The following is a 26,516-nucleotide window of genomic DNA, read 5'->3' on the forward strand; positions in this document are numbered from 1 at the left end:
CAGGTGGTGAGGTGGACTGTGAACTGGCTGAAGGAGAGAAGCCAGAGAGTTGTAGTCTATGGGGCTGAGTCTAGTTGGAGGCCTGTAACTAGTGGAGTGCCTCAAGGGTCAGTACTGGGACCGGTATTATTTAATATATTCATCAACGATTTAGATGAGGGAATTGAGTGTACTATCAGCAAGTTTGCTGATGACACTAAGCTGGGAGGAGTGGCTGACAGGCCAGAAGGCTGTGCTGCCATCCAGCGAGACCTGGACAGGCTGGAGAGTTGGGCAGGGAATAACTTGATGAAATATAACAAGGGAAAGTGTAGAGTCCTGCATCTGGGCAGGAACAACCCCAGGTTCCAGTATAGGTTGGGAAGCGACCTGTTAGAGAGCAGTGTAGGGGAGAGGGACCTGGGGGTCCTAGTGGACGACAGGATGACCATGAGCCAACACTGTGCCCTTGTGGCTAAGAAGGCCAATGGCATCCTGGGGTGTATTAGAAGGGGGATGGTTAGTAGGTCGAGAGAGGTCCTCCTTCCCCTCTACTCTGCCCTGGTGAGACTGCATCTGGAATATTGTGTCCAGTTCTGGGCCCCTCAGTTCAAGAAGGACAGGGAGCTGCTGGAGAGAGTCCAGCGAAGGGCAACAAAGATGATTAAGGGAGTAGAGCATCTCCCTTATGAGGAAAGACTGAGGGAGCTGGGTCTCTATAGTTTGGAGAAGAGGAGACTGAGGGGTGACCTTATAAGTGTCTATAAATATATAAAGGGGGAGTGTCACGAGGATGGAGCCAGGCTCTACTCAGTGGCAAACAATGATAGGACAAGGGGTAATGGGTACAAACTGGAACACAAGAGGTTCCACTTAAACTTGAGAAGAAACTTCTTCTCAGTGAGGGTGACGGAACACTGGAACAGGCTGCCCAGGGAGGTTGTGGAGTCTCCTTCCCTGGAGACATTCAAAACCCGCCTGGACACATTCCTGTGTAACATTATCTAGGTGTTCCTGCTCCGGCAGGGGTATTGGACTAGATGATCTTTCAAGGTCCCTTCCAATCTCTAGCATACTGTGATACTGTGATACTTCAGACTGGTCTGAGTTAGGATTCCTGTACTCTCCTCCTTTCTACTCCTGTTGGCAGAATCTGACATGTTCTCTCACCATATTGCTAGCATGGCTGCATAGTAAAACAGTTCAGGAAGTTGATGGCTTTACTTGCCATTGTCCTGGGTTCAGCAGTAGCAGTCATGTTTCTCCTCCTTGGTAGCTGGTGCAGTGCAGTGTTTTGACTTTTGGCTCGGGAACAGAGCTGATAGTGATGTTTTGGTTTGGCCAAGGACTTTGTGAGCCTCATGCTCTGCCAGGGAGGAGGGGAAGCCAGGAGGAAGCAGAGACAGGACACCTGACCCAAACTGACCAAAGAGGTATTCCATACCACAGCACGTCATGCCCAGGATGGAACTGGGAGTTAGCCGGAAGGACTGGGAGATGGCAGGGTTGGAGGAGGTATCGGTCGGTGCTTGGTCGGCCTGAGGGGGGGCAAGTTATCGGTCGGCTGGTGCTGAGGTGTTGTATTCTCTTCCCTTGTTATTTCCTTTATCATTGTTATTATTGGTGGTAGCAGTAGTGATTTGTGTTATACCTTAGTTACTAAATTGTTCTTATCTCAACCTGTGGGAGTTGCATTCTTTTCGATTCTCCTCTCTGTCCCTCTGGGAGCAAGGGGGAGGGCAAGAAAGGGGGGGAAGTGAGTGAACGAGTTGCCTGACTGGGTTTAAACCACGACAGCCATTTATACTGTTTTGTTCTGCTATGTAACCTTTGGGTGCTGTTTGACATTTTGCCTCCTCCAGGGTAGATTGACTACATAGTGCCTTTACTGTTAACCCACAAAAAGAAAATAATGGATTTTATTGGTGTTGCCTTACTGAACCAGCTCACACTGTGACTGCATACTTGCTAAATCTGATGCATGGTAAATTTAATCTCAGTTTACCTTTTAAGAATAAACTTGCTACCTGGGGTGGCAGCAGGCAAATATATATTACTGAGTCAGGTGCTGGGGAAGACACAGCTTTAGGTTCCCCTCATACATTTCCACGATTCAATGTATGGCCTAAAAAATGAGGGCATATAAAGCATGCTAACTGTTCATAAGTATAGATAGCTCACTCTGTCACAGGATTGGAAGGAAAAGAATTATCTTGTGATAACACTTTTTTTTTTTTTTTTTTACAATAAATTCCATAATTTATGCAGTTCAGACTTGGAGAATGCTTATGCATCTTCAAATTGTAGGCACATTTTTCTCAACCAGTGATGCCAAAAAGAATTTAAGAAGTCATAGCCTTAACACTTCAGGGCAACTTTTGGTACTAAAGTAATGTTTGGTATTTTTCTGGATTTCAGACTCTTTGTACAAATTCCCCAGACTGCCTGGCATGCACCTAACTTAATAAAAAATATATCTATTTAAAGCATATTTTAAACTTCTATAACCATATTCTGTTAGAAAATTTCTTTTTTAGTGTATAAGAGAAGCAAAATTTCTCTTCTAGTGTGTAAGAGCAGCATAGGCAACAAAGAGACCTCAGAACACAAGGTTATCCAGTGATCAAAGTAGAAGTATTTATGTAATCTCTTAATACCATACCAAATAATGTGATTGTGCACTTGATAGTATTACTGCATAATTATTAATTACAAGTAAGCTCATATTAGAGGTTCTGCAATGGAAAGCAACATGAAGGTAATTAACTGCATGTATTTCGGCACTATCCCAAAGAAAACTGAAGGGGCTAATTTAAGTATACTCTCACCTTTTAAAATCCATGCTTGAGCTTTCTGTTGGGATGCCCAACCACTGTTTGAAACTGTTGTCTTTGCAGTACTGGAGCCTCCATGCTGTTTCCCAGTGTTTGGCTGCATTAAATAGATACAAGACCAAACTCTTTATATATAATTTTCATTTGAACTACAGAAAAGTGATACTGCTGTACTAAGAAGATACATAGTACTAGAGTCCTTCAGTCTTTGCTAAAAGTGATGGTCTCAGATCCGGAATCCTTTGCTGAAGAAGTGGTTTTGTGGAAAAAATAAAAAATCCGTGTTGTTTCCATTATATAATAAAAGCTTCTGTATCGCCTCAGACAGACTCTGTCTGTCAGGGAGTGTCAGCTCAGAACATAACAATTTCTCATCAGAGGAAAAAAATTGCCCCCATAAGCAGCTGGGAGCAAAAAGCGCATCTTATTTTACGTCATACTACTGCACTGGTATCAGAAGAGGGGCCGCGGCTGTAACAGCACTTGACGCTGTGGAAATAACGACAGGGAGGGCTGAGATCTACCCTGTTCCGCGCAGACGTAACCGCCACGGGCCTCAGGGCACCCTCACGCTCCCTCACGGCGCGGGCCCCACCCCTGCGGCAACGGCTCGGGGAGCCGCACGCCACTTCGCGCCTTCAACCCCGCTTGCCGCCCCGGCGAAGAGCCGCCCTCCAGTCAACCTCCCCATTGGCTGCGCTTGCTCGTCCCCCGCCAGTGGCCGAGCTGGGAAGGGCGAGGGGAGGGGCTTTCCCAGAGGCGGGCGGGGGAATGCGGCTGTACTGCGCCTGCGCCCTGGCGGTGTGTGTGGGGGTGGTGTTGTGCAGGCGTGGGGTTTAGGGGTCCTACGTTTACCTTCCTGGTCGCGTTGCGTCGGGGCTGGGCTGCGGAGCTGAGGCGGGAAGAGCCGTGCGTGGCTGAGGACCCGCTCATGGCAGAGAGGTAACAGCCGAGCGGCACCGCATGAGCGCGGGAGGTTTGAAATGTAAAGCGTGGCGCGCGGGACGTGCCTGGCTGCCTTCTCTGCCGCGCCGGGGGCGGGAGGGAGTTCTCAGGGTCGCCGGGGCGGCACGGGCTTCATTTACGAAGAGGTCAGGAATGCCCGGAGTAGTCGGTGAGAGGAGCCCGCTGCTCTCAGAGCTCCGGCAGACATGGGTCTGTGTCGGGAGACTGGCTGCCCTGGCCTCTCTGAGATTTTGGCTATTGGCCAGAGGGGAGCTGAACCTTGAATACCGGTTTTCTAGTTAACTTTAGGTTAAGGGGAGAAAAACTTAGCTGGCTCTGTTTGAGGTACTTGATGTCTGTGGAAATTCACGTGTGCTTTACAGTGTTCAGGGAGATAAAAGCTTTCTTGCAAGAGCTGGGTTTGCAGTAGGGTCATAATTGATCTATAAATGAATATGGATATATGGGCACCAAAAGGAAGCACTAGCTGCAATAAATAGCAACTTTATGTCTCCTTCCTTGTGTTTTTAGTGCCCAAATGCTTGGTTTTCATTCCTCTCATCGAAGAGACAATGTGATGCTTTACTGTTTAGAACTAAAAAGCCACACTAAATATATATGAAAATTGCAGAGGGTTAAAGTTGAGTTTATGCTTGAAGCTTCCCCATTTCTTGTGTATGGGTTGCCTGTTTTCAAATCATGTTATGTCGTTGTAATGAATTGTTAATTCAGTTTTCAGAGGAAAGCAACCAACCTCCCTGACACAATACTGAAGTATGGGTTGAACAACAGATACTGTGTGTTGGAAGTCAGCATACTACAGAGAAATGGAAGTGATGCTGAGAAGCACTTGACAATTACGGCATCTCAGTCGCTGCAAGATACAGAACTGTGCATTCTTAGGAACGGCTGGTAATCCATACAGGAATATAAATGTCTGAAAAGAAGATGAAATATTGGGTTATTAAGTCAATTTTCTTTGTGTTAGCTTTGAGATGAGTCCTAAAAGTGATATGAAATCTTGAAGTAACTTTTATTTAATGCACTATTGCCAGTATATTAGTGTAATATTCACCTTGAGAAAACTGATGTCATGTAACTTGTGTTGAGTGCGTATTGCTACCTTGAAGTTTTAATGTGTCTTTGTACTAACAAACAAGACAATAAACATGAAGCAGGCTATTTAAGTGTTGCCTTGCAACAATTAAAGTATTCTGCTAAATGATGTACCCTTATGTGTATAAAGGTACAAAGCTATGCTTGTAAAACATGAGGTTTTATACAGTCTGTTAAAATAGTCTTAGCTTGAGCTCTCCTGCAGAAGTTTTTTCAAGCAAGGATAGGATTTTAATTTAGGTGTTTGTGTAGTGATTGCATGGTGTGTTAGAAAAGAAAAGACTAGCTTAGTTTTCTGAAACACATAGGTGTGCGTATGTTACTTAGCAACATAAAGATACTGAAATGGCTCTATACATAGATCTGGAATGACCTGAAGTCAACAGGATTTCCATGCATTCTGGTTTTCCTGATGTATGATCCAGTATTCAGAATGACTGAAGTTTTGTCAGTAAAAATTCCTTTATTCGCTTTCAGACTTGATTTAGGTCAACTTCTTAAAAAAGAATTGCAGTAATCTCCTGTTTCAAAGTATGTTGAATCCGCTCTAATAGCGCATAATTTCTAATACATTGTGTCCATAGCTTGCAAATGATTGTTCAAATGTATTACATTATAGGGAGTCTGTTCCAGTTGTTCCAGGAGACATAATTCATTTAGAAGGCAAGTGTAGCTCTGGTACCTGGGTCATCGATGAACAGTCTGGATACCTGGTTCTTTACCCAGATTTGCTGCTTTCTGGTACTACAATATCAAATAGTATTCGATGTATGAGAAGAGCAGTGCTGAGTGAAAGGTTTAGGGTAAGTGTTAATTCTAAAGCATCAAGTGTATTAATGGGTTACTGTTCCATTGAGATTGGTGGTTTAGTCCAGTGTTAAATTGACCAAGATACTGTATTGCAAAATGTTATTAATAGCTTTTCTTAATGTTTGCAGTACAATAACTTGGAATGGAAACTGTGTGTCTTTCATTGAACTTCTTGTTTTTTGAGAATTGAAATAATTCTATATTCTTAATACAGCTACTGGAACAAAAAAAAAAAAAGCTTCCCACTTAAAATTCTGGCAACTGTTTGATAATTTCTTGCCACATTTTGAATGGATGTGAATCCCTTGTGAGTGATCTGCCTCTTATTAACCACATGAATACATAGCCATGCTTGGCCAAGTTAGAAGCATCTGAAAAAATCAGCCAATTCATTAAGAATTAGTGTGGCTGATTTGGTAATCTGAATCCAGCGGCTAGAACTTGGAAACAGGAGAAGTTTCTTGTAATATCAGCACTGATATGTGGCAGAGAAGCCACAGCTGCCAGTTTCAGCTGAGGAAAACTTCCAGATGTGGTAGGGGTATAAATCCAAATGGGCCAGGAATCGTAATGGAGAGTACGTGGGCTGGCTGGGAGCCTGTGACTAAAACAAGAAGATTAAAGCACGGGAGAAGACTGTGAAATGGTGTCAGCCCTTCATTAGAGGAGTAATAGGAACAAACTAATCATTTGGAAGGGACAATGCAGAAAGTCCTGACTCTGGGATAACGCCATCCACCAGTTGTGAATGCAACCTACAAGTGCCAGGTCTGTAAAAGATACCAATAAGTACTTAAACCACAGTGATCAGATTTCCGGTTGTTTGGTGGTGGCTTGTGCAGAGGTCATAACTGATTACTACTTTCAATTCGTATGAGTCTACAGAGCCCAATCCTTGTGATGCTTACATGGGTTTTTGAGCCATTTTGATGATATTTGGAATAATTCTGTGCGAGTTGCTAACACACAGAAAACTGTTGCATACAAAAAGGTAGTATCTGTAAGATTGTAAAAGGATTTGCATTAGAAAATACTAATATTAATACTACCCACAGGCAAAACTTACTCAAAACAGATTTTAATGTATGTTTCTCACCTGTCAGTTACATAGTGATTGTATCCTAACATTATTAGGGTTTGGACAAAAATGAAAGATAAAGAGGGGAAGACCCATTTCAAACTGTCTGTTTTCACAGTCAGAACAGGTATTAGTGAAGTGAAAGCCCTAATTGTCTTAGAATTAAATAAGTGCAGTTCATTGTGCAGCAAATAAAACCAAGAAATTTTATAGATAATTTGGCACTAAGTGGGCGTGAATCTTCACATATATACATGTGTTATGTAACATCTGTTGCAGGGCTCAGAGTCTGGTTCGCGCCAAACACTCGTTGGTACAATTCTTCATGAAATTTTCCAGCAATCAGTAACAAATAACTTGGCACAAGAAAAAGTAGAAGAACTTGCAAATAAAATTGTGTATGGCCAGAAGTATCTCAAAGAAATGTAAGTAGCATTGCAGGTGACTTTTATGTTTGGAAGACAGGGTAGAAGCACTTGAACTTGCAGACTTATCTTAGAACCTTGTTAGCAGACGTATCTTAGAACCTTAGTTTTAATTTAAAAACCATAGTGCTAATATTCTGAGAATGGTCTACCAAATGAACTTGCTTAATGAAACTTCGGTATTTCTTAGTGAGAGCAGTCCACCTTGGCCTCCAATCGGGAGACGTGGAGACACACCATACATAATGGCGTTGACTCCTTTGAGAACTCACGCAGAGCTAGTCTCGAGGAGAAAAGACAGCGTAGAAAGAATCGTGCCCCACCTATACCGCCCAAGGAAACCTTTTGCTGTGCTTTTTGCAGCCGGATTTGCCTGTCTCACATTGGCCTTTTTAGTCATCAGCGCGCTTGTAGTAAGCGTGGGTAAAGCCCTTCCCAAATCTTCGTTGGCGAAGTCAAGCCATGATGATGATGACGAATGTTCTGTAGTGTAATTTGCCTTCCCTGCTGAGCAACTTCTACAGATCTGAACTATGCTTCTGGAGTAACTGTATGTGTGGCATGTTTTTTCAGGCCAAGCAGGTTGGGGTGTTTGTGCCTGTAACATTAAATTTCCAGGCATCTTCCAAAGTTGAGTTAAATGTGATAACTGATTTTGATCCTCAGGAGATTAACTTTAAACTTGTGACTGACCAAGCACTGAGTGTCTGATATTTTCATGTTCTTTGTCAGATTACTTAATGGCTCAGTTGTTAGAGGACCTTTATCCTGTTTTCTCTGGTAGATGGTAGAAATGTGGACTTGATTAAAATGTAATTTATGTAAAAAAAAAAAAAATATATATATATACATATTGTTAGGAATTGTATATTGGGCAATGTCAGTATCTGTTAGCCCCAGATGAGCTTGAAGTTAAAATTAATTAAAATATTTATTACACTAGTTCTGTTATGAAGGTAGGTATTTTGAATTGTGACTTCTGAGATGACTTAAAGCCCTTTGTATCACTCTGTGTCTCTGGAACTGATGACTTGCAGTTACTCTTTTTGTGTCTAGGCAATTAATTGTTAGGATTGAAAAGTAAGTTACATACGTTTGCTGGCTGTGCTCATTTGCACTTGTATAAACATTTTTGTGCAAAACTCACTGGTATTTCCCTGTTGCTGTAGAAAAATGACATTATATCCACTGAATTGTAGAATGCCAGCAATGAATTATCTAATGCCACTCGATTAAGTTCAGTTTAATGAGACTTATGCTTTCATGTGTATTCCTAACTGTAGCAACTGCAGATGATCATGATTCCTTTCCATTTAAAATTTAAGATGGTTTAAGGCCTGTCAAAATGTATGTGAAGAAGTAGCACATCAGTATTCCGGCAAAAACCAAATGGCTGTCTTTCAATTTTTATTTTATTTTTTTAATGGTTTCAATTTTACATAAAGCATAGGATTAGCCATTTTAAAATGCATGAGTCCGGTACCCCTTCTTACAGTCTAGCTTTCATTTCATCACACCTACCGTGCTGATGCTTTCATTGAGTTACACCTGACATTTTGAAGGCTACATCAGATACGAATACGCGTTCTGTCTTTTATGGTGGCTGTTCAGTTGTTGAACCTTAATGAATCTGCCATTATCTACAATTTCTAGATGTTTATTAAAACTTGATAGTTATTTCCATTAATCTTGTTGCTATTTCATGAAAAATCTTGTTTGTACCAGCAGCAAATCTAATACTTCTGCCTTGTTATGTGCATGGCTTTATTTTTTAGGTATCATTTAAATCTGAGACAAACGGAAATAATGAGGGAAGTGGAAGAGTATTTGCCATCATTTTTTAAATGGGCAGAAGACTTTATGCACAATCCAGCTAACCAAAATAAAATGCAACTAAAACTGTAAGAAAACAGAATTAAAAGTTTAAGACTATTCTACATTGTGTATCTTGTTTGGTTCACCTTTCATATTTGGATCAACACTTTTCATGCAGATGTGTTTGCATATGGAGCTAATTTATGGCCTTACTGCCAAAATGGCTAATCTTGAGCACTGCAAGTTTAACTGCCAATATGAGCACTAGGAAAGATGTTAAACATTTTGTCAGTTCAGGGTGAACTGATATAAAAATCATACTGGTCTTAAAATCTTTGTAAACTAGGTAGTATAAAGTAGAAATTTTAGTAATTAGAAAAGCAAGCATATTTGGTCTACTGTATTAGAAGTTACAGGCCAGGCTGGATGGGGCTTTGAGCAGCCTGGCCTAGTGGAATGCATCCTTCCCCATGGTAGGGAACTAGATGGTCTTTAAGGTCTCTTCCAACCCAAACCCAAATCATAGTAGACTATGATTCTATTATTACTGTAGGCATGTGCAAGACTACAAATCAAAATGTGAAATTATTTATTAATGAAATGTAATTCTTCACTAGGGTAACATTTTATCAGTGAAATGTTTATTTTACTCAACTGCTGCTAGGCTCTTGTCTATGACTTCCTGATGTTAATAGCCATGTGTGAAAGTTTTGCTGAGATGGCAGATCTGGGTAAAATCTGTATATGTATAAAATCAGTGTATATCCTTAAACTTTAAGCACAAAGTATTTTAGAGTGTGGTTATTCAGAAGAGACCAAAACCTATTAAAACCAGTTAATGTGCAGTTTAAAGTAGCTTTCTGATATGAAGGGGAAGAGAGTTTGAGTGAGACTCAATGCACTTTAGATAGAAAGTTAGTGGCTAAAGAGTGCAAAGCCATAAATATTAAATTACATTTTAATATTTCAATAGTAAGAAATAAAGGAAACTTAACTTCCAGCTTTAATTTCTTCCTAGGTCCAATGGTGAAAAAATAGAAGATTTCTCTTGTAAGATAGAGATTGTAGATATCTTGGATATTGAAGAGAATATATGGTCTCCCAGGTTTGGATTGAAGGGAAAGATTGATGTTACAGCCAGAGTGAAAATCCATCGCCAGCCTGGAGTACAGTCTAGGGTAATGCCATTAGAGCTCAAGTCTGGCAAGGAATCTAATTCCATAGAGCACAGAAGTCAGGTACAACAGCTGATCTATTTTTGTCTTATGAATATGAAACATTTTGTATGTGGTATCATCTAGATTTATGGATGGCTGATCCTAGCATGCCCGAAGCTGCTGATACGAAATGAACCAAGCAGTGAGAAGTATATGTTTACCACTTTCAAATGCATTTGTAGGTTGTTGCTTGTTTGGGGCTTTTTTTAATCTTAGTGTATCTGTTCTTCAGTCTCTTCTTACTGTATGCAAGTATTAGGTTCAGGCAGACTGCTTGAGGAATTAGTGTTATACATCTTTCTGGTTAACTGGCCTGATCTAGAGATAGTAGCCTTGCATACAAGCTTCTGTTAAGGAAGATGCCTTTTAATTGAAATCCTTGGCTACGTGCTTACTACTTACAGCTTCTAGATTAGTTGTCATGATAGTGGCTGCTTAACCATACCAATAATGGAAAAATTAAGTACACTGTATAAAGTATTTTGGTTTTAATACATTGTAATAAGTTTTATACATAATGTTTGCAGGTTATTCTGTATACTTTGTTGAATTCAGAACGGAGAGTAGATCCCGAAGCTGGATTTCTTCTTTATCTTAAAACTGGTACTATGTACCCTGTTTCTGGAGCTCGCATGGACCGAAGAGGTAAGGTTGTTCCGTTTCCCCACAGATCTTAATTATCTTAATTAAAATGAAACATTTTAGTAATAGTTATAAGGTTTACTCTTATGAACATATCTGTACTTGGGGATCTGTTGTTTGTTACAATGTTACTAATTCCAGTAAGTTTATGCTAAGAACTTAATTGTTCTATTAGTATGCCACTAAGACTTTGCTATATGTTTCTTAGCTGACTAGAAAGTTGATATCTAGTTACCTTTGCATTAGTATTACAGACAAACCCAAAACCATACCCTTCAGCTTAGTCTGTTTTTTAATTCTTTGACAGAATTAATGAAGTTAAGAAACCATGTGGCCTTCTACTTAATGCACAGTACACATGAATCTGCCATGGGAAGACAAAATTCACAGCTTGCTGCTTTGCCTCCTGTAGTAGATGACAGTCAAGCCTGTAAATATTGCTCCCAAGTGCACAATTGCGTTCTATATGGCAGGTAAAAAGAAAAAAGTTTTGACTCGTGTTTTTAAATAAGCTTGAATAATTGTAGATTTTGATACTGTGGTTTCATTTTTGTGGTTGACAGCCTCTTATTTCTTTGAGGACTCTTGCACTCCAAAAGAATGCTCCACAGACCCCACTGTAACTTTTACAGTGCAGGTCCCCACTCTCGCACACACTCAGTGTATTTGCTCAGGTACGCTTTCTGCAAGGCAAAGTCTGAGATAAGCCTCAACAAAATACTCAATGATAATAACTGATGCCTGTTGCCTCTAAGTAAATAATGATTTTAAAAGGTATATTCTTTCAGCTCTTTGAAATAGCAGTCTTTTAAGGCTGAATTATGGCTGGACAGCAGCACTTTCACTTTGACTCTGTAGGAGACTGCTTTTCTATAGGGTATTACACAAGTACTGATACTGTTGTGGTTTACTCAGGACAAGTGCATTGATATTACTCTGCTTAAGTGTTGCATCTCCTGTTGAAGTGAAGTAATGAGCAAATACTTGATAAATTTTCACATAAAGTTATTGAATTGTTTTAAAAACAATTAGTTTTTACTCATATGCTGCACAAAAAAACAGAACCAAAATTGTATATTGAAGAGATCAAATGAGATATGTTAGAACAGGAGAGATTTTGGGATAATCTTGTGTAAATATAATGCATTCTTGTTTTTCAACTTGTAGGGGTGAAATTGTAGGTTGAAGGAGCTAGATTAATGGCCATACATGGTAGGTTTTTGTAAACTAGTTTTTGTGAAATATTACTTCTAACATTCAGTTGTTAGAGCAAGAGGATTATTGCTAACTGGGTAGCTGTTCATTTCTGCAACAACTTTTTTTTTCTTTGCATTTTGTATCTCTGATTAGATATAATGTCTATTGATACTTAGTTTTGAGATAAATTGAATTAAAGTCTGTTTGTGTATTAACTATTAAATCCACTTTCCTTAGCTAAATCTCAATGTAGTATTCATATGTTACAAAAAAGGAATAAAAGATCAACTAGCTGAATGTATACAGTGTTATCTTTGAAATGTCTTTAACTGTTCTTTGGTTAACTTATTGTTCTCCATAATTCAAAATCATAGGATGATGTAAAGTTAGTAACATGAGATTGTTCACATGAATAAAGGATATAGATTAATCTATCACTGAAATAAAGTTGAATCTATCTGGTGTATTATGGTATATATTTAGATCAGCATTACTTACATACAGACTTACAAGAAAAAAAGATACAAGTTGATTCTTTCCTGTGTTTGTCTCTACTCCTAGAGCTGTAGAACAGAAGATGGCCAGTGTGTCTTTTCCTTCTGCTATGGTACCCATTATTGAAAGAGAGACCCAGCACCTGAAACCCTCCCACTTAGAGTATTTCAGCCTGTGGTACCTAATGTTAACCTTGGAACTACAAAGTGGAGAGGGTAAAAAGGGATATAAAAATATATGGATGATGCCGTCTTTGGAAAGGTAAGATGTAAACTCTAACTCGGTACATATAATATTCCCTTCAGTAACAGGAAATGAAGCATTGTAACTCGTCTTCTCACTACAAGGAATATGAGATGTTTTCTAGTGTAGAATAGTGCTTGTAGAAATAGTCACCTGTGCTACTTGTGCACCTGTGCACAGGTAGAGTTTTTGTGAGATTTATTGGTTTTGTATTTGTTCTGTTTTTTTATTTATTTTTTTTTTAAGTGACACATAGGAAGCAGCAAACGGCAGCCTCAGTCTTCAGAAGCCTAGCTCATTGTGCCCTTTTCCTGAGGGCAAACAGTGATGCATTTTGGACTGTACTCCTAGGTGTGGCTGTGAATGTGGGTAAAAGCATACTAAAGGCTCTTTCTTGTTGGCTGAAGTAGCATGTTGTTACGCATTACCTAGTCCAGCAGCTGGAAAAAGATAATTGGCAGTTTGTAGGCCCATTTCAAGGCCTCTGTAAAAGTGAAATGTAGCTGAGTTGTTTTAGGTGAAACAAGCAACTCCATAAGCAAATATGGAACATTTTAGTGAAGTGGATCTGTACGTTTTGCTTTTTAACAGGAGATTATAGATAATTTTAGCCTAAATATTAGAGTCAGTTCTTGGAACAAGTATAAGGGTTGACTACTTAATCTTCCTGGTTCTTTGTGTGTGTGGTTTGTGTGTTTTTTTTTTTTTGTGTTTTTTTCTTTTTTTTGTTGCTTTAGGGTTTTTTGTTTGTGAGGTGTTTTTGTCTTGTGTTTTTTTCGTTGGTGGTTTTTTGGTTTTGGGGTTTATTTTTGGGGAGGAGTGGCCATTGGGTTTGGTTGGTTATAGGTGATATGTTTTTTACCTTTTTTTTTAATATTTCTCTCACTGAGAGTGTCTTAATATTAAAGCGTATTTATTTTTCCTTTATCTTCAGAGAGAAGACTGGAGATTGTGTTGGGAACATGATCAGAGTTGAAGAAGTACAGGAAATTTCTGAGGGAAAGTACCTGCATATCTTCCAACGTGGAAATGGTGCCATCCCTGGAACAAACCTATTGGTTGGTGATCGAGTGGTTGTGAGTGGAGAGGAAAATGGTTTACTTGGTTTGGCTACTGGCTATGTTAACGAAGTCAGTGTGACAAAGGTCTCCTGTTTATTGGACAGGTAATAGAATGCAAGGCGAAATATCTGTTTGAAGACACTATGATACTGCCTTCAGAAAGGGTGCTTCTGGGTGTTCTAAAAGCTCTGACATGTTCTGACTTCTCTGGCTGGGCTTGGGGAAGTACCCTTCAGAAATTTTCATGCCGTGATTGAGGAGTTCAATACTTGGTCAGTGTATATGCCTGTCTATTTAGCTATGTTGTTTGAATAAAAGCATGCTTGCAAATGTCCATTTACTCGTGACTCCAATGTGAGACTATATGGATACAGTGATTACTGTACTAATAGTAATTTTTGTTATTTGGACTATATTGCCTTTAAATTGGGCTCCAATAGTGTTTTATTTAGGTCAGTTAAGTGTGTTTCTTCTAGTTATTGCTTTACCCTAGGACCCCTGGCAGATAACATTTAACTTAGTAACAAGTCTTTAATCATCAGCAGACTGCTTGTAAACAGAATTATTTTGTCCATGTTACTGTCATCCTTCAGGAATTTGTCAAAGCTCCCCAAGAACATCATATTTAGGTTGGATCATGAAGAAGGCAATTTTGGCATAGGAGTCACTTTTGAAAACCTTTCTAAATTGATGAATGATTCCCCAGTCAGGTACGAGAAATCAAATTAATTTCACACTTACAATATTTTCAGGTGAAGTTCCTCAAATGGTAACTTTTCTTGGTTGGGTTCTTTTATCCACAGTGAAAGGCTCCGCAACTTGATAATTGACTTCCACAAACCACGTTTTATTCAGCGTTTGAGCTCTGTCCTTCCTCCAGAAGCAAAGGAAACTGTTGCAAATATTTTAAAAGGTACAAAGTGGCTTTCTCAAAAATCCTGTTAGGTAGTGCATCTCTACAGCCAAAACATTTATCATACTAAATATAAGGGGTTTTTCATACTTTTGGTTCCAGTGGTAGTTTTCTGCCTAAAAGTTAAAAACAAGTTTGTACCTTGCATGTTTTCTTTTGATTAAATAAGTCTTAAACTAGTTGGGACACCTGACCAGATATTTGTGTACAACTTTATTCTACTTCTGTTGCTGCAGCTTGCAATTTCAAACAGTGCACTGTATAATTGCCTCCCTAACCTTCACAAAAGGAAGGAACAGGGAAGGCTCTTGGGATAGAGGAAGCAGACTGAGAGTGGAATGAGATAAGCTTTGGTGTAAGCATTCACTTGCATAATCATTCTTGTTGACTTGTTGACTGTTCTGTAGTGTGTGATACTTTGTGGTGCTTTTTAATGTCTTTTTTAAAAACAAAACTTACTTAGGTATGTGGCAATGTTTGGTATTTGGTGATAATATTGTGGTGTTCTCTGACAGAGTTTTCTGTGAAAGCAGAAATTTAACAATTCTCTTAGGGAAACAGAACTTTTCATTAAAACTCAGTCTGAAGACTTATTTTTTTACTTGAGCTTTGCCTAGCTCAAATAGCTGGAATGTACTGGTTATTTACATCAGGCTCGGGAAGCACAGCTCTGACATAATGCTGCTTCTAAACAGAATGATGCTATATGTGCAACTCATTTCCCTTTTCTCTGAGCTGTATGCTTGAATGTGATAGTGGGTATGATAAAATATAAATGCATGTACATGATATCATATGGAGGTGCGGAAAAAAAGGCACAAAAGGTCTAAGAATAAAAATATCTTCAGTGATTTATTTCCAGTAGTACAGATGCTGTATTATGTGTTTTGTGTATTATGTTTAATATCATCACTTCATTAGAACATACAGACGTACTCTGCTCAATTTTTTTTCTTTAAGGGGTCTAGTGGAGGAGGAAACTAAAGTTTTGTTTTACTAACTTTAGCAATTATTGCAATGTTTATGAAGTATAGACATTTCATTTTGATTTTTCTTCTTAAAGGTCTAAATAAGCCTCAGAAACAGGCAATGAAAAAAGTGCTCCTTTCAAAAGACTACACACTTATTGTGGGTATGCCTGGAACAGGAAAAACTACTACAATATGCGCTCTAGTAAGATTGTGTACTTTGATGTTTAAATTTTTTTATGAGATTTAGAGGATAGCATTAGACAAATTGTGGCCAAAGCATACTGCCCAAAACTGTTGTGACTTAGTCTACTGGTATCTGCATAATTGCAAAGAAAATGCATTTCCTTCTACTTAAGAACTTGTATTTAATATAACTAGAAATGTATTTTGTGGAGTAGGAATCTCTTGCTTGTGTAGGAATGTATGTGGGAGAGAGGAGATTGAAGTGTGATATTTAATCACTTCTGTGACACTTTAATATTAAAATTCTTTGGCCCCAAGTGTCCTCAAATCCTGAGTTACAGTTTGGAAAAGGGACTCCTTGGGGAATTCAGTATCTTGTTCACTGTAAATTTTATAAATCCATGGTGCTGCAGCTATGTACAGCCTGCTAGCCGTCTCTAGTTAGCGGTTCTCTTTCCCCAGGAATGGACTATAGGAGCATACTGGATTCAGACTGTGGGCTGAGCAAGTTTTTCTTGAAATTGCAGTGTCATCTCATTTCCAGTTGTCATCAACTCATGGGGAAAGAGGAGGTTGGGAAGCAAGCAGCTGCTGCTATCATTAGATCAGCCTGTTCTACTGAATCCGTTGTGGATAAATTGTCATGGAGAACAGTGCTTGTGGGAACTGGCTGCATGACTTGTTCTGACAGTGAGGATCTTTAGAGTGCAGTTCCTTTTCAGTGCTGTTTGAGTGTGTGTGGATTTTCTTAGCTCTCACTGTTTGTGACGTGTATAGTAGGCCTGCTGTTTATGAGAACCATCAGGTCTATTGCCCATATTGCTTTGACAATAGCTAACTGGCAGGTCTGGTGAGAAAGACTGATATAAATGAAGTCATGCTGGTTATTCACTTCTTCTAAAACTTCATGTTTTTTACCTAGTCAAACATAGGATTGTTGATTCTTCTTTATGAACTAATACCTTTTCTACCTTTTCCTTCCCTTTGCAACTCGTTAGGTGAGAATTCTTTCTGCTTGTGGCTTCAGTGTTCTTCTGACTAGTTTTACACACACGGCTGTGGACAATATCCTGCTAAAGCTAGCCAAATTCAAAGTGGGTTTCCTGCGCTTGGGACGAGCTCAGAAGGTTCATCCAGATATACGGAAATTTACGGAAGAAGAAATTTTCAGGTCCAAATCAATTAGATCTGTAGCAGATCTGGAAAAGGTCTACAACAGTCAGGTGAGAAGAGTTTTTGCGCTAGTCCTGCCAATTGTTAAGGGATAACTACATTAATATTATGGTTGGTTGGATGCCACAGGGAAGGAACTCATCCCAAAGGTGTATCATTGCTATATGAAATCTGAGCTGAAAAAGATACTCCATCTCTTCAATTTCTTTATATCAGTAATGACCAATGTTAACTGTCTGAAAGTTGAAAATCATTGTTTACATCTACAAAAGGTAACTTAGCTTTGTTATAAGTTCCAAAGATTCCAGTGCCTTTACCTGACATCTTGTGGGGGGTGGGGGTAGTGAACTGCTGCAACCTTCTCTAACATTATGCACCTGTTGCTGCTGTTCCTCTCTTTTCCTCCCGCTTGTGCTTGCTGGGCCATTAATACAATGAGCAGATGGGGAAGAGGAAGTAGTGGTGTGTTGTGGAGCTGGCCTGGCTGAACACGAATATTTGATTGAAAAATAAGTGCTGCCTGTCTGAATATCAATGCAAACTGTAACTGGAGCTGGGTAAACTGAATCAGTGGCAGCTTTCCATTAAATTTCTTGATAGAATGAGGCTTCGTGGTAGTTGGAATAAATGCCAGCTTTGCAAAAGATGCCATTTACTTTTTTTGTTGATAGGCATTGCAGGGGAATGATTAAAGTCATAAGGGAAGTGACTTAATGTTTCATATTCTAGTCATTTTGTATTGCAGTGGAAGCACAGCAGTGTGAAGAACTGTGCTGCAATTTTATCTTTGGGATTAAAACACCCCAACCAAACATGTAGTTTTCCACAGTAGTCATTTCAGCACACTCCATGGATTGTATATGCGTAGAACCTGATACACTAAACACATGGCAGGAACAAGTTATTTACTACAGTCTGCTATAAGATGGTTTTGGTTTGTCCCTTGCAATCAATGCAAGCATATGAGACCAATAGGTAACTAACGTATACTGGTCTGATTTTGAAGAATAATAATTTGATTTACATTTTAGTTTAGTGGGATTTTTTTTTTTCTTTTAATCTGGAAAATGTAGTACTAAAGGGTATAAGATGTATCTTATCCTTAAAATGTGTCTCAATTTTCAGGCAGTGGTAGCAACATCTTGCATGGGAGTAAATCACCCTATCTTTGTTCAGAGGCAGTTTGATTTCTGTATTGTTGATGAAGCTTCCCAGATAAGCCAGCTCATCTGTCTGGGCCCACTGTTCTGCTCCAAGAGGTTTGTGCTGGTAGGGGATCATCAGCAGCTGCCTCCACTTGTACTGAATGCAGAAGCAAAGTAAGAGAAAATGCTATTGGACAATTATTAGTAACATGAATTTTTGGAAAGGTTTTGCTGTGTTTCAAGTGACACGTCTTTTTTGGTTTTATTTTTTTGTTTTGTGACAGAGATCTTGGCATGAGTGAAAGCTTATTTAAAAGGCTGGAACAAAACCAAAATGCTGTTGTCCAATTGACTGTGCAGTACAGAATGAATAGGTATTTTAAACTTTTATCTACTATATTGGGGTTTTAATGTTGTGGGATTGAAAATGCAACATTTAATGCCTCTTCTTGTTTTTTCAATCTTCAGCAAAATTATGTCACTGAGTAACATGTTAGTGTATGAAGGCAGACTGGAATGTGGCTCAGAGAAGGTGTCAAATGCCACTGTTAACTTGCCCAACCTAATAAAATTGAAACTGGACCTTGCAGATGCCTCAAAAACATGGTTGAAAAATGTGCTTGATCCAGGCACACCTGTGTGTTTTCTGAACACAGAGAAGGTAATGTTCTCTTTTCATTATGTTCTCCCTTCAAAATTGTGGTTTTGATGCAAGTTATCAATACAGTGAACATGTAAAACATGTTCTAGCAGTACCTGTATTACAGTTGCATCTAAGAGCAGCAGAAAAGTTTAATTTGGATATTTTAGACAAATTGAATGTGCCATAAAGTTACTTCTTATGTACAGAGTGTAGCACAAAGTGTGTGGCCATATTGGATGCCCTTGCAAGCATAGAATGACCTCATTTCCAGTGTCCGTGGTGTCTAGGATGTGTACCAATGTCAGGAATAATTGCAATTCTCCACTGAATTTCACAGATGTTGTATACACTGAAGTGTGAGGGAGGAGTAAGTTGCTTTAGGTGTGTCCTTTAATGGAGACTCAAATGTTTGCCAGGAAAATGAAACTCTATAGAGTAGTTAAGAATCGTGTAAAGAAACTGACTTCTAAATAAAATGAGCAAGAGTTTAAATGCATGTGGAAAAAGACAAATTAGTACATATTTTTAGTTTTTGGTCTGAAAAGAAACACGGTGTTTAATTAGTGACTTGGAGACATTTCTAAAAATGCCTAAACTAAACAGGGGGACCTTTTCTAGGAATGCCTCAATAACTGCTGTTCCTTTCATAGAAAATCAGATAGTTGGTCCTTGGAAAGAGATTTATTCCAGCAGAGAACTGGCTGATACACTGTTCATCTATTAATCATACCAAAATTGGTAATCTGAAAGCTGGAGTTCCTGTTCCTCTTTTTTTTTTTTCTTTTTTTTTCTTCCCCACAAAGCCCATTCTCAGTACGAGACAGCTGTTCTGTTTGTAGAACCAGCATGAAAGCTTCACTTTCCTAAACGCTCCTGGTTTTGTTAAGACATTAGGGTATAATGTCATGTTTTGAGAGGAAGCCCAAAAAGTCCATGTATTGTTGTAGTTGTTGGGTGGGGGAAGGAGGGAGCCACCCCCTTTCCTCCAAACACAATAATAAATAAAATCAGTGTTTATTTTGTTTTCTTTGAGCTGCTTTTTGTCCCTATCCCCTCCCCCTCCCATATTCTATTATTCATAGTGTAACCAGGAAAAAATACCAAATGACACCAAGCAAGGTAGCTTAGATTTATTCTGCTTATTTTTTGGAAAAAAGCCTCTATTTGTTTCTGATTATTAATGTGACATGTTTGCTACAGTGAGCAAATGTGTTTGTTGCTTTTCTATCCAATCCCGTGTCAGTCTGCCCATCCTCTGACAGTTTGGGTCAGAATGTTTGCAAATTATATCCTTGACTTATCAGTCTTCTGAGTAATTCTAGGCCAAAGTTGGTTTTGTTAGGGTTTTTTTTTGTGTATTATGTGAATATACTATCATAAGCATTACCTGGCTTTTAGAACCTTTTTCTCCTGAAGTAGTTTTGTACTCTTTACTATGTCAATGCTAGTACGGATAGTAATGAACAGTTCATTAAAACTGCTTTTCTGCTTGAAGAAAAATTAGTCACATGCAGATTTTGAGGCTTATCAAGTGTGATGTTTTCAGAATAGTGAATTTAAAAACAAAACAAAACCCAAACAAGCAAACCCAAAACAACAAAAAAACCCAACCACCAAACTCCCAGAAAACAGCATAGCTGTAACAGTGTAGCTTAGCTCTTAATTCAGTTGTGATATGACAGGTCATTACAGTTGGACTGAGTGCATGGCAATGTAAAAAAGTTAACTTACAGGAAGTATTAAGCTATGTAGCTGTTGAAACACAAGCTATGGTGAAGCTGCTGTTTTGGAAAAGGCAATGGAATCTTCTAATATGAAGGAAAATACATTCTGCTTCTGTATCCAACATACTGCAAATTAACTATGTCATGGAAAAAACTTTGACATGTATAAGAATAGGATTGTTGCTGAAGTATGTAGTACCCTACTTAACACAATACAGACTATTTTTTTCGTATGTGGCTGGAATCCTAAAATAAATGTGGTGCAGTAGCCTACTATTAATATATATATATATGTGCTGCCTCAAAGACCTCTATTTAGAGTTGCAGCAGTGTTGCACATGGGTTTGTCAATCTCTATTAGATTATTTTTCTGTTCAAGTGCAGTGCTTTAGTGTGCTGGGTATTGAACATAGATTATACTTAGCGAGCTTCCCAGTCAGTTAAATTCCTGGATTTGTGAAGTTCTTGATGCATATTGTACAATGTCAGATTTTATATGTGGTGGCAAGGAGATGCCACTTACCTTGAATACTCTTACAAATATTAACGATATATTACTTTACCTATATGTTAAACATTATAGTGATTCCCAAACTCAGCCATTCAGATTATATTGGGGTGGATGTTTGGAGAAGTAAAACTAGTTGTAATAGGATTCTGAGAGTGTTTCTTTACATCAGGCTATACCACCTTCCACTTTAAGTGTCATAATAATTTGGAAGGAAAACCGAAGAAAGTAACATCTAAGAAACCAAAGTTGACCTATGTCACTAGTGTCAGAGGCAAGTAGTGGAACTGGTGAAGTAGTAAATGGCAGTAAATGGGAATGGTAGTAAATGGAATTTGGAGCCAAAAAGCAGTTTAGTGTATGCTCAGTTTTGGACTGTTTGTAAAGGGGTTTGTTGCTTGACCCCAGATGTTTAGCTGTGCCCCAGGTTACTAGAAGGACAATATCATGGACACATTTATTACTAATGATACTGGTTAAACTTTAGAGAAGGCAAGAGCTAAACAAACAGAATAAATTGTAAAACTGGCACTGATATAACAAGAGTTTACATTATAAGCTTGTTCCTCATTCATACATGATGCAGGGATTCAGTACTACCATTTTGGATAGTTCTTCCTGTAGTTTTAAATGTAGGCTTTGAAACATTAAAAAAGAAAAAAACATCTGCCATTGGAATGGGAAAAATTCACTGTAAACATTCTTGAATGGAAAGCTTTAAAACAGAAGTCCTGTGTGAAATGCGGTTTGTTCTCTTACTGTGTCAGGCTGGGAAATGTTTGTTTTTTTTCAAATGATGTATATTGTATGAACTGTAAAGTCAAAAGATCAAGATTTGCAGTTCATTAAGGTCACTTGCTAATACTAGGAAGTCATTTAAGTAAATTGTTTCAACTTGTTTTACAAATGTATTCTGAAGTTACTTTAAGGTATAGGCTATTATACTCTCTAAAATTTAGCATTTAGCTGTATTTTTTTAATTAATACTGTTACTATAACCATGTATGATATGGCGATCAGAACATAGTATGTCACTGTAGATTAGCAAAAGTCATTATTTTCTGGTTTGTTTTTATAGGTTCCAGCACCAGAACATGCAGAAAAAGGTGGTGTAAGTAACATGACAGAAGCTAAACTAGTACTCTTCCTCACATCCTTATTTATTAAGGTATCTTTAACTTTATTACATTTTACAGAGGGACAGCTTTATGATTAGTAATTTTTATGCTGCTGTAGTAATGGAGGCTATATGTATGTGTATGAATGTATGTATATATGAATATATATGTATGTATATGAATGTATGTATATATGTATATATACGTATATATAGGAATGTATGTATATATGTATATATACGTATATATAGGAATGTATGTATATATGAATATATACGTATAGATATGAATATATATGTATATATGAATATATACGTATAGATATGAATATATATGTATATATGAATATATGTAGATACAACATATGTAATGGTTTATTTGTTGAATTATAATCATAAGGATAAATTTAAGGTTAGCTACATGTCAATATAGTGAGGAGCTTGAGGTCTGCATTCTGTTCCCTGTGCCTTGCCCAGTTGGATTTTGGATGCAAGAAAAGCTGGATGCTATATTCTTTTAAGGGATGACTTTCTTGTGAGGTAGGGGTGAGAGATTTACCTTTCTTCCTTATTTCATCCAGTCAACTTCAGGAGTAGTACAGACAAGGAATTTTGAATGTTCACCTCACCATTTGAGGAAGAAAGAAAAATTAGGATTTTGAGAGTATCTTTGTGCTAGGTTAAGGCAAAGATTGGGAGCTTGCAATTATTAATCTTTTTTCAGTTAATACCACTTATACCTAGAGTTCCATTGGTGACTGGGTGTAGATACAATATCTCACAGCTCTGTTTAAAGAGGAAAAATAATCCTCGAGAGTCTTGTGGTAGTAATCAGTATCCCAAGTTAACTGCAGTGACCACTTTTTTTTTGTTTGTTTGTTTTGCTTGTTTGGTTTTTTTTTTTTGGTGTTTTCTTTTTTGTTGTTTTGTTGTTTTGTTTTTTTGTTTTCCATTTCTTCTGTTTTCAGGCTGGCTGCAACCCTTCAGACATTGGCATTATATCACCATACAGACATCAATTAAAAACAATCACTGATTTGATGGCAAAACTGAAGGAGAATAGAGTGGAAGTCAATACAGTAGACAAATATCAAGGAAGAGACAAAAGTATAATAATTGTATCTTTTGTTAGAAACAGCAATGAAGAAAATGTAAGTTGGTCATATTAATTTTCAGTCGATTTTAATAACCCCCTAATTTTCATAATGCATCTACCTACATTAAATTCTGAAATTTAAGAATAATAAAAACAATTCACATTTATTTAACAGCTTGGCACCCTCCTGAAGGACTGGCGACGTCTTAATGTTGCTATCACAAGAGCCAAGCACAAGCTAATCATGGTGGGCTGTGTTCCATCCTTGTCCTACTATCCGCCTTTAGAGAAGCTACTCTGCCATTTGCAGTCTGAGGCAATGATATCCTTTTTCTCTGTGCTGTTTTGTGAAAGGGGATAGGTAAGATTGGCTTATCGAGATAAGGATGGGAAGGTCTTTGATTAGTTAGGTTATACTTTTAACACTTATTGGCAACACAGTCCAAAATGTGATAATTAAATATGCCAAAAATATACTTGAGATCAAGCTAATGAATGGATTTAGAACCTTCACTGTCTTCAAAAGCAGAAGCAGTTCATGCTGATTTGCAAGTCAAATTGATATTTTCTAGTTTTAAGGCCTGAATTTTTACTGTTTAATGCTTTTGTGGGTGTTTTTGGTGATCTAGGCATCTAATGTCAGTGTGATTTGTTTTCTGCCTAAGTACCATGCATTTAAACACATCTGGTGAGAAAACTGTTCACGAGTAATGCTGCTAGAATGGAAAACGGTTTAACTTTCAGGTGACTTGCTTAATTCTTTCTTTCTCTGGCATTGTACTGAATTTGCTCTACGTACAGCTGTTTCCATGGCCTGTTTAAACAGGAAAGACCTTGTTAGCTGCTTTCTTTGCAAACACCAACACATACTCAAACAGGTTTTGTGGGTTTTTTGTGAAAGTGACGATATCAACATGATTCCTTAACTTCCTACATTTTCAATCTTCCAGCAGGGGCTCATGAAAGTCTCCACATGTGTAATATTTTATGATTGTGAAGTTGAAGAGTTTTACAAGCATTTGTATATTTCTTTCTGGTGCTGCTTAATTTAAATGATTGCTTAGTGGAGTACAAGGGCTGATGTGCATTGTTTACTCTGAATGAAGCAAAACCAGAAACAAGATTCAGTTATTTTAAAGGTTTCTTTTTGGAAAAAGAACAACACACGTTTCTATGTTTAAGATGGTCGGTTTGGTACCGGTGTACTTCAGACAAATCAGAAATATGAAGTACTCTTCCTTCAGATACTGGATAGCTACTTTTATTTTCACTTTTATCTTGATAAACAGATGCGTAAGGGAATGAAGAAATTCTTGAGGAAGAGGGGGAACCAGGGCTGCATTGTGTCATAGTTTTCTGGGCTGAGTTTGGTTTTAAAGACTTTAAAATGTAGTCTACATACAGTAATTCCATTTCTTAGAATTCCTAAATAAGATACTGTGTTGTTCTGCTATTGGGGGGGGGGGGGGGGGAATTTTCTCTTCCTCAGAGCCTCGTAATGTTCCTTAAAGGGTGCTTCTGCTTTTTTTAAATACCGAAGTATTTATTATGTATAAATATATTTTTATATTCATATAAATAATGCAATTAATCTATTATAAACATCCCATGACTTTTCTAATCTCTTGATTTTTGCATACATCTGGAAGAGATATGTTGTTGATTCACTTTTATGAACTAATTTAGCAGATAAATCTGGATGAAATAATGCCCAGAGAAGCATCTTATGCCCATATGAAGATCATAGTAAAACTCTAGTTTCAGTTTATCTAATCTGTAGTTTTTTCTTAAACAAAAAACCCCACAAACAACCTCCCCAGAACCCCAAAACTAGAGATGCAGCTTTATGAATAAGAAGTTTACATGCTCAGGTTGTATTTTTTGTAAAGAAAAGAAATATGTACAATGCAAAATGTCCTTTACTTAACAGATCTGTTTTCGTTTTTTTTATACTACCTCACACTCTAAACTATTACTGAGAAACTTCTTTCCAAGATTGCTGGTGGAAACCTGAAAACAGATTTTTTTTATTTTTTTTATTTTTTAATGATTAGTACGTGTTTTCTTTTGGGTCAATGTCAAGTAGTTGTGTGCATAGATAGAGTTGCAGACAAGCTTGTAGATTTTTTTTTTTTAACTGCTCTGTAACTTTTGTAATGCTTGAAATAAAAGTTTGATGTTGCTTTTATTATAGTGCTTTGTACTTTGCTAATACTTCATATAATCAATATTTTGAACAGTACAAAAATAGTTTGAATAATTGACAGGATATCCTCTTTTTCAGGTGAAAATGCACACTTTTTCAGTTGTGTATGTGCTCTGGGTCTTTCAAAAGATCAGGAATAGGGTAAAATATACTCTTATTACAAAATTTGTTTCAGAATAACATACCATTGTGTAAAAAGCTTTTCTTTCTGTGTTTAGGATCTATGTGTATAAAACTCCTAAGGCTTAACTTTTTTCGTAGACCAGGTTATGCTTATCCAGAAAATGATGTGCATGCCATTCAAATGTTAATAAATAAATCTGAGGTATTGCCCTCCCCCTACATATTTGCATCAGATGCAGGAACAAACCAGTCCCATATTTCCTTATCTCTTTCTAAAATGCATCATTTCTTCTTGTTGAATGGTAAAAATTAGATTGAGCAGAGATGTACAGTTTAAATATTTTGATCTAATACCCTCAAACAAAATTGGGATGTGATACACTAAACGACTCTTGCATTCCAATGCGCATATAGCAAAGGAGTATCTTGTAAAAAGCATCACTTTTCCCTTTTGCCTTTACAACAGCTTTATGCATAAACAGCTGTTGATTCTAGCAGAAAAAATGCAGACACAGGTTGAGCACTGCCTTAGTGCATTATAGAATATTTCAAGTTGGAAGGGATCCATAAGGTCAAGTCTAAATTCCTGTTCCTCATTTGACTACCTGAAAGTAAACTGCAGTGATCTTACCTCAGCCTTATGTGTCCCTGGGATTCCTAAACAAAGAAAGGCAAGCTGTTTCATGCCAGACTTGTAGAATCAGAGCCCGACTACTAGAACTGTTTAATGTTTAAGTGTATAGGTTCCTTTTTTCTTATGAGAGGTGGGAATTTTCTTTTAAGAGGTAGGAATCATGGACGTAACAAGTGGCCTTGTTACCATGTTCTATCCCTGTGTTGCCCTTGTCCTTCCTTGC

At 37.9% G+C, this 26,516-nt stretch overlaps 1 protein-coding gene across 1 annotated transcript; it reads left to right on the forward strand.

The window, feature by feature from the left end:
- The first annotated feature begins 3,694 nt into the window (after nucleotides 1-3,694).
- On the forward strand, nucleotides 3,695-24,791 carry DNA2 (DNA replication helicase/nuclease 2). The gene is made up of 20 exons (XM_062630466.1): nucleotides 3,695-3,755; nucleotides 4,491-4,670; nucleotides 5,494-5,677; nucleotides 7,042-7,187; nucleotides 8,963-9,088; nucleotides 10,021-10,240; nucleotides 10,747-10,864; nucleotides 11,169-11,334; nucleotides 12,620-12,814; nucleotides 13,731-13,961; nucleotides 14,451-14,567; nucleotides 14,661-14,770; nucleotides 15,834-15,943; nucleotides 16,923-17,147; nucleotides 18,223-18,416; nucleotides 18,527-18,616; nucleotides 18,711-18,903; nucleotides 22,196-22,285; nucleotides 23,203-23,385; nucleotides 23,506-24,791. Exons 1-20 carry the CDS (start codon nucleotides 3,745-3,747, stop codon nucleotides 23,689-23,691), a joined length of 3,075 nt encoding a protein of 1,024 aa, XP_062486450.1. The 5' UTR covers nucleotides 3,695-3,744; the 3' UTR covers nucleotides 23,692-24,791.
- The last annotated feature ends 1,725 nt before the right edge of the window (nucleotides 24,792-26,516 follow it).

The sequence above is a fragment of the Pezoporus occidentalis genome, unplaced genomic scaffold, assembly GCF_034315485.1.
Source record: "Pezoporus occidentalis ecotype Australia unplaced genomic scaffold, CSIRO_AGI_Poc_V1 ctg352, whole genome shotgun sequence".
Taxonomy (NCBI): domain Eukaryota; kingdom Metazoa; phylum Chordata; class Aves; order Psittaciformes; family Psittacidae; genus Pezoporus; species Pezoporus occidentalis.

Bases quoted from the DNA above. Each gene is read 5' to 3' on its own strand.
- DNA2 (XM_062630466.1), top strand. The intron at 12,815-13,730 runs GTAAGATGTAAA...CTTTATCTTCAG, and splicing joins ATGATGCCGTCTTTGGAAAG to AGAGAAGACTGGAGATTGTG. The intron at 22,286-23,202 runs GTATCTTTAACT...TTCTGTTTTCAG, and splicing joins TCACATCCTTATTTATTAAG to GCTGGCTGCAACCCTTCAGA.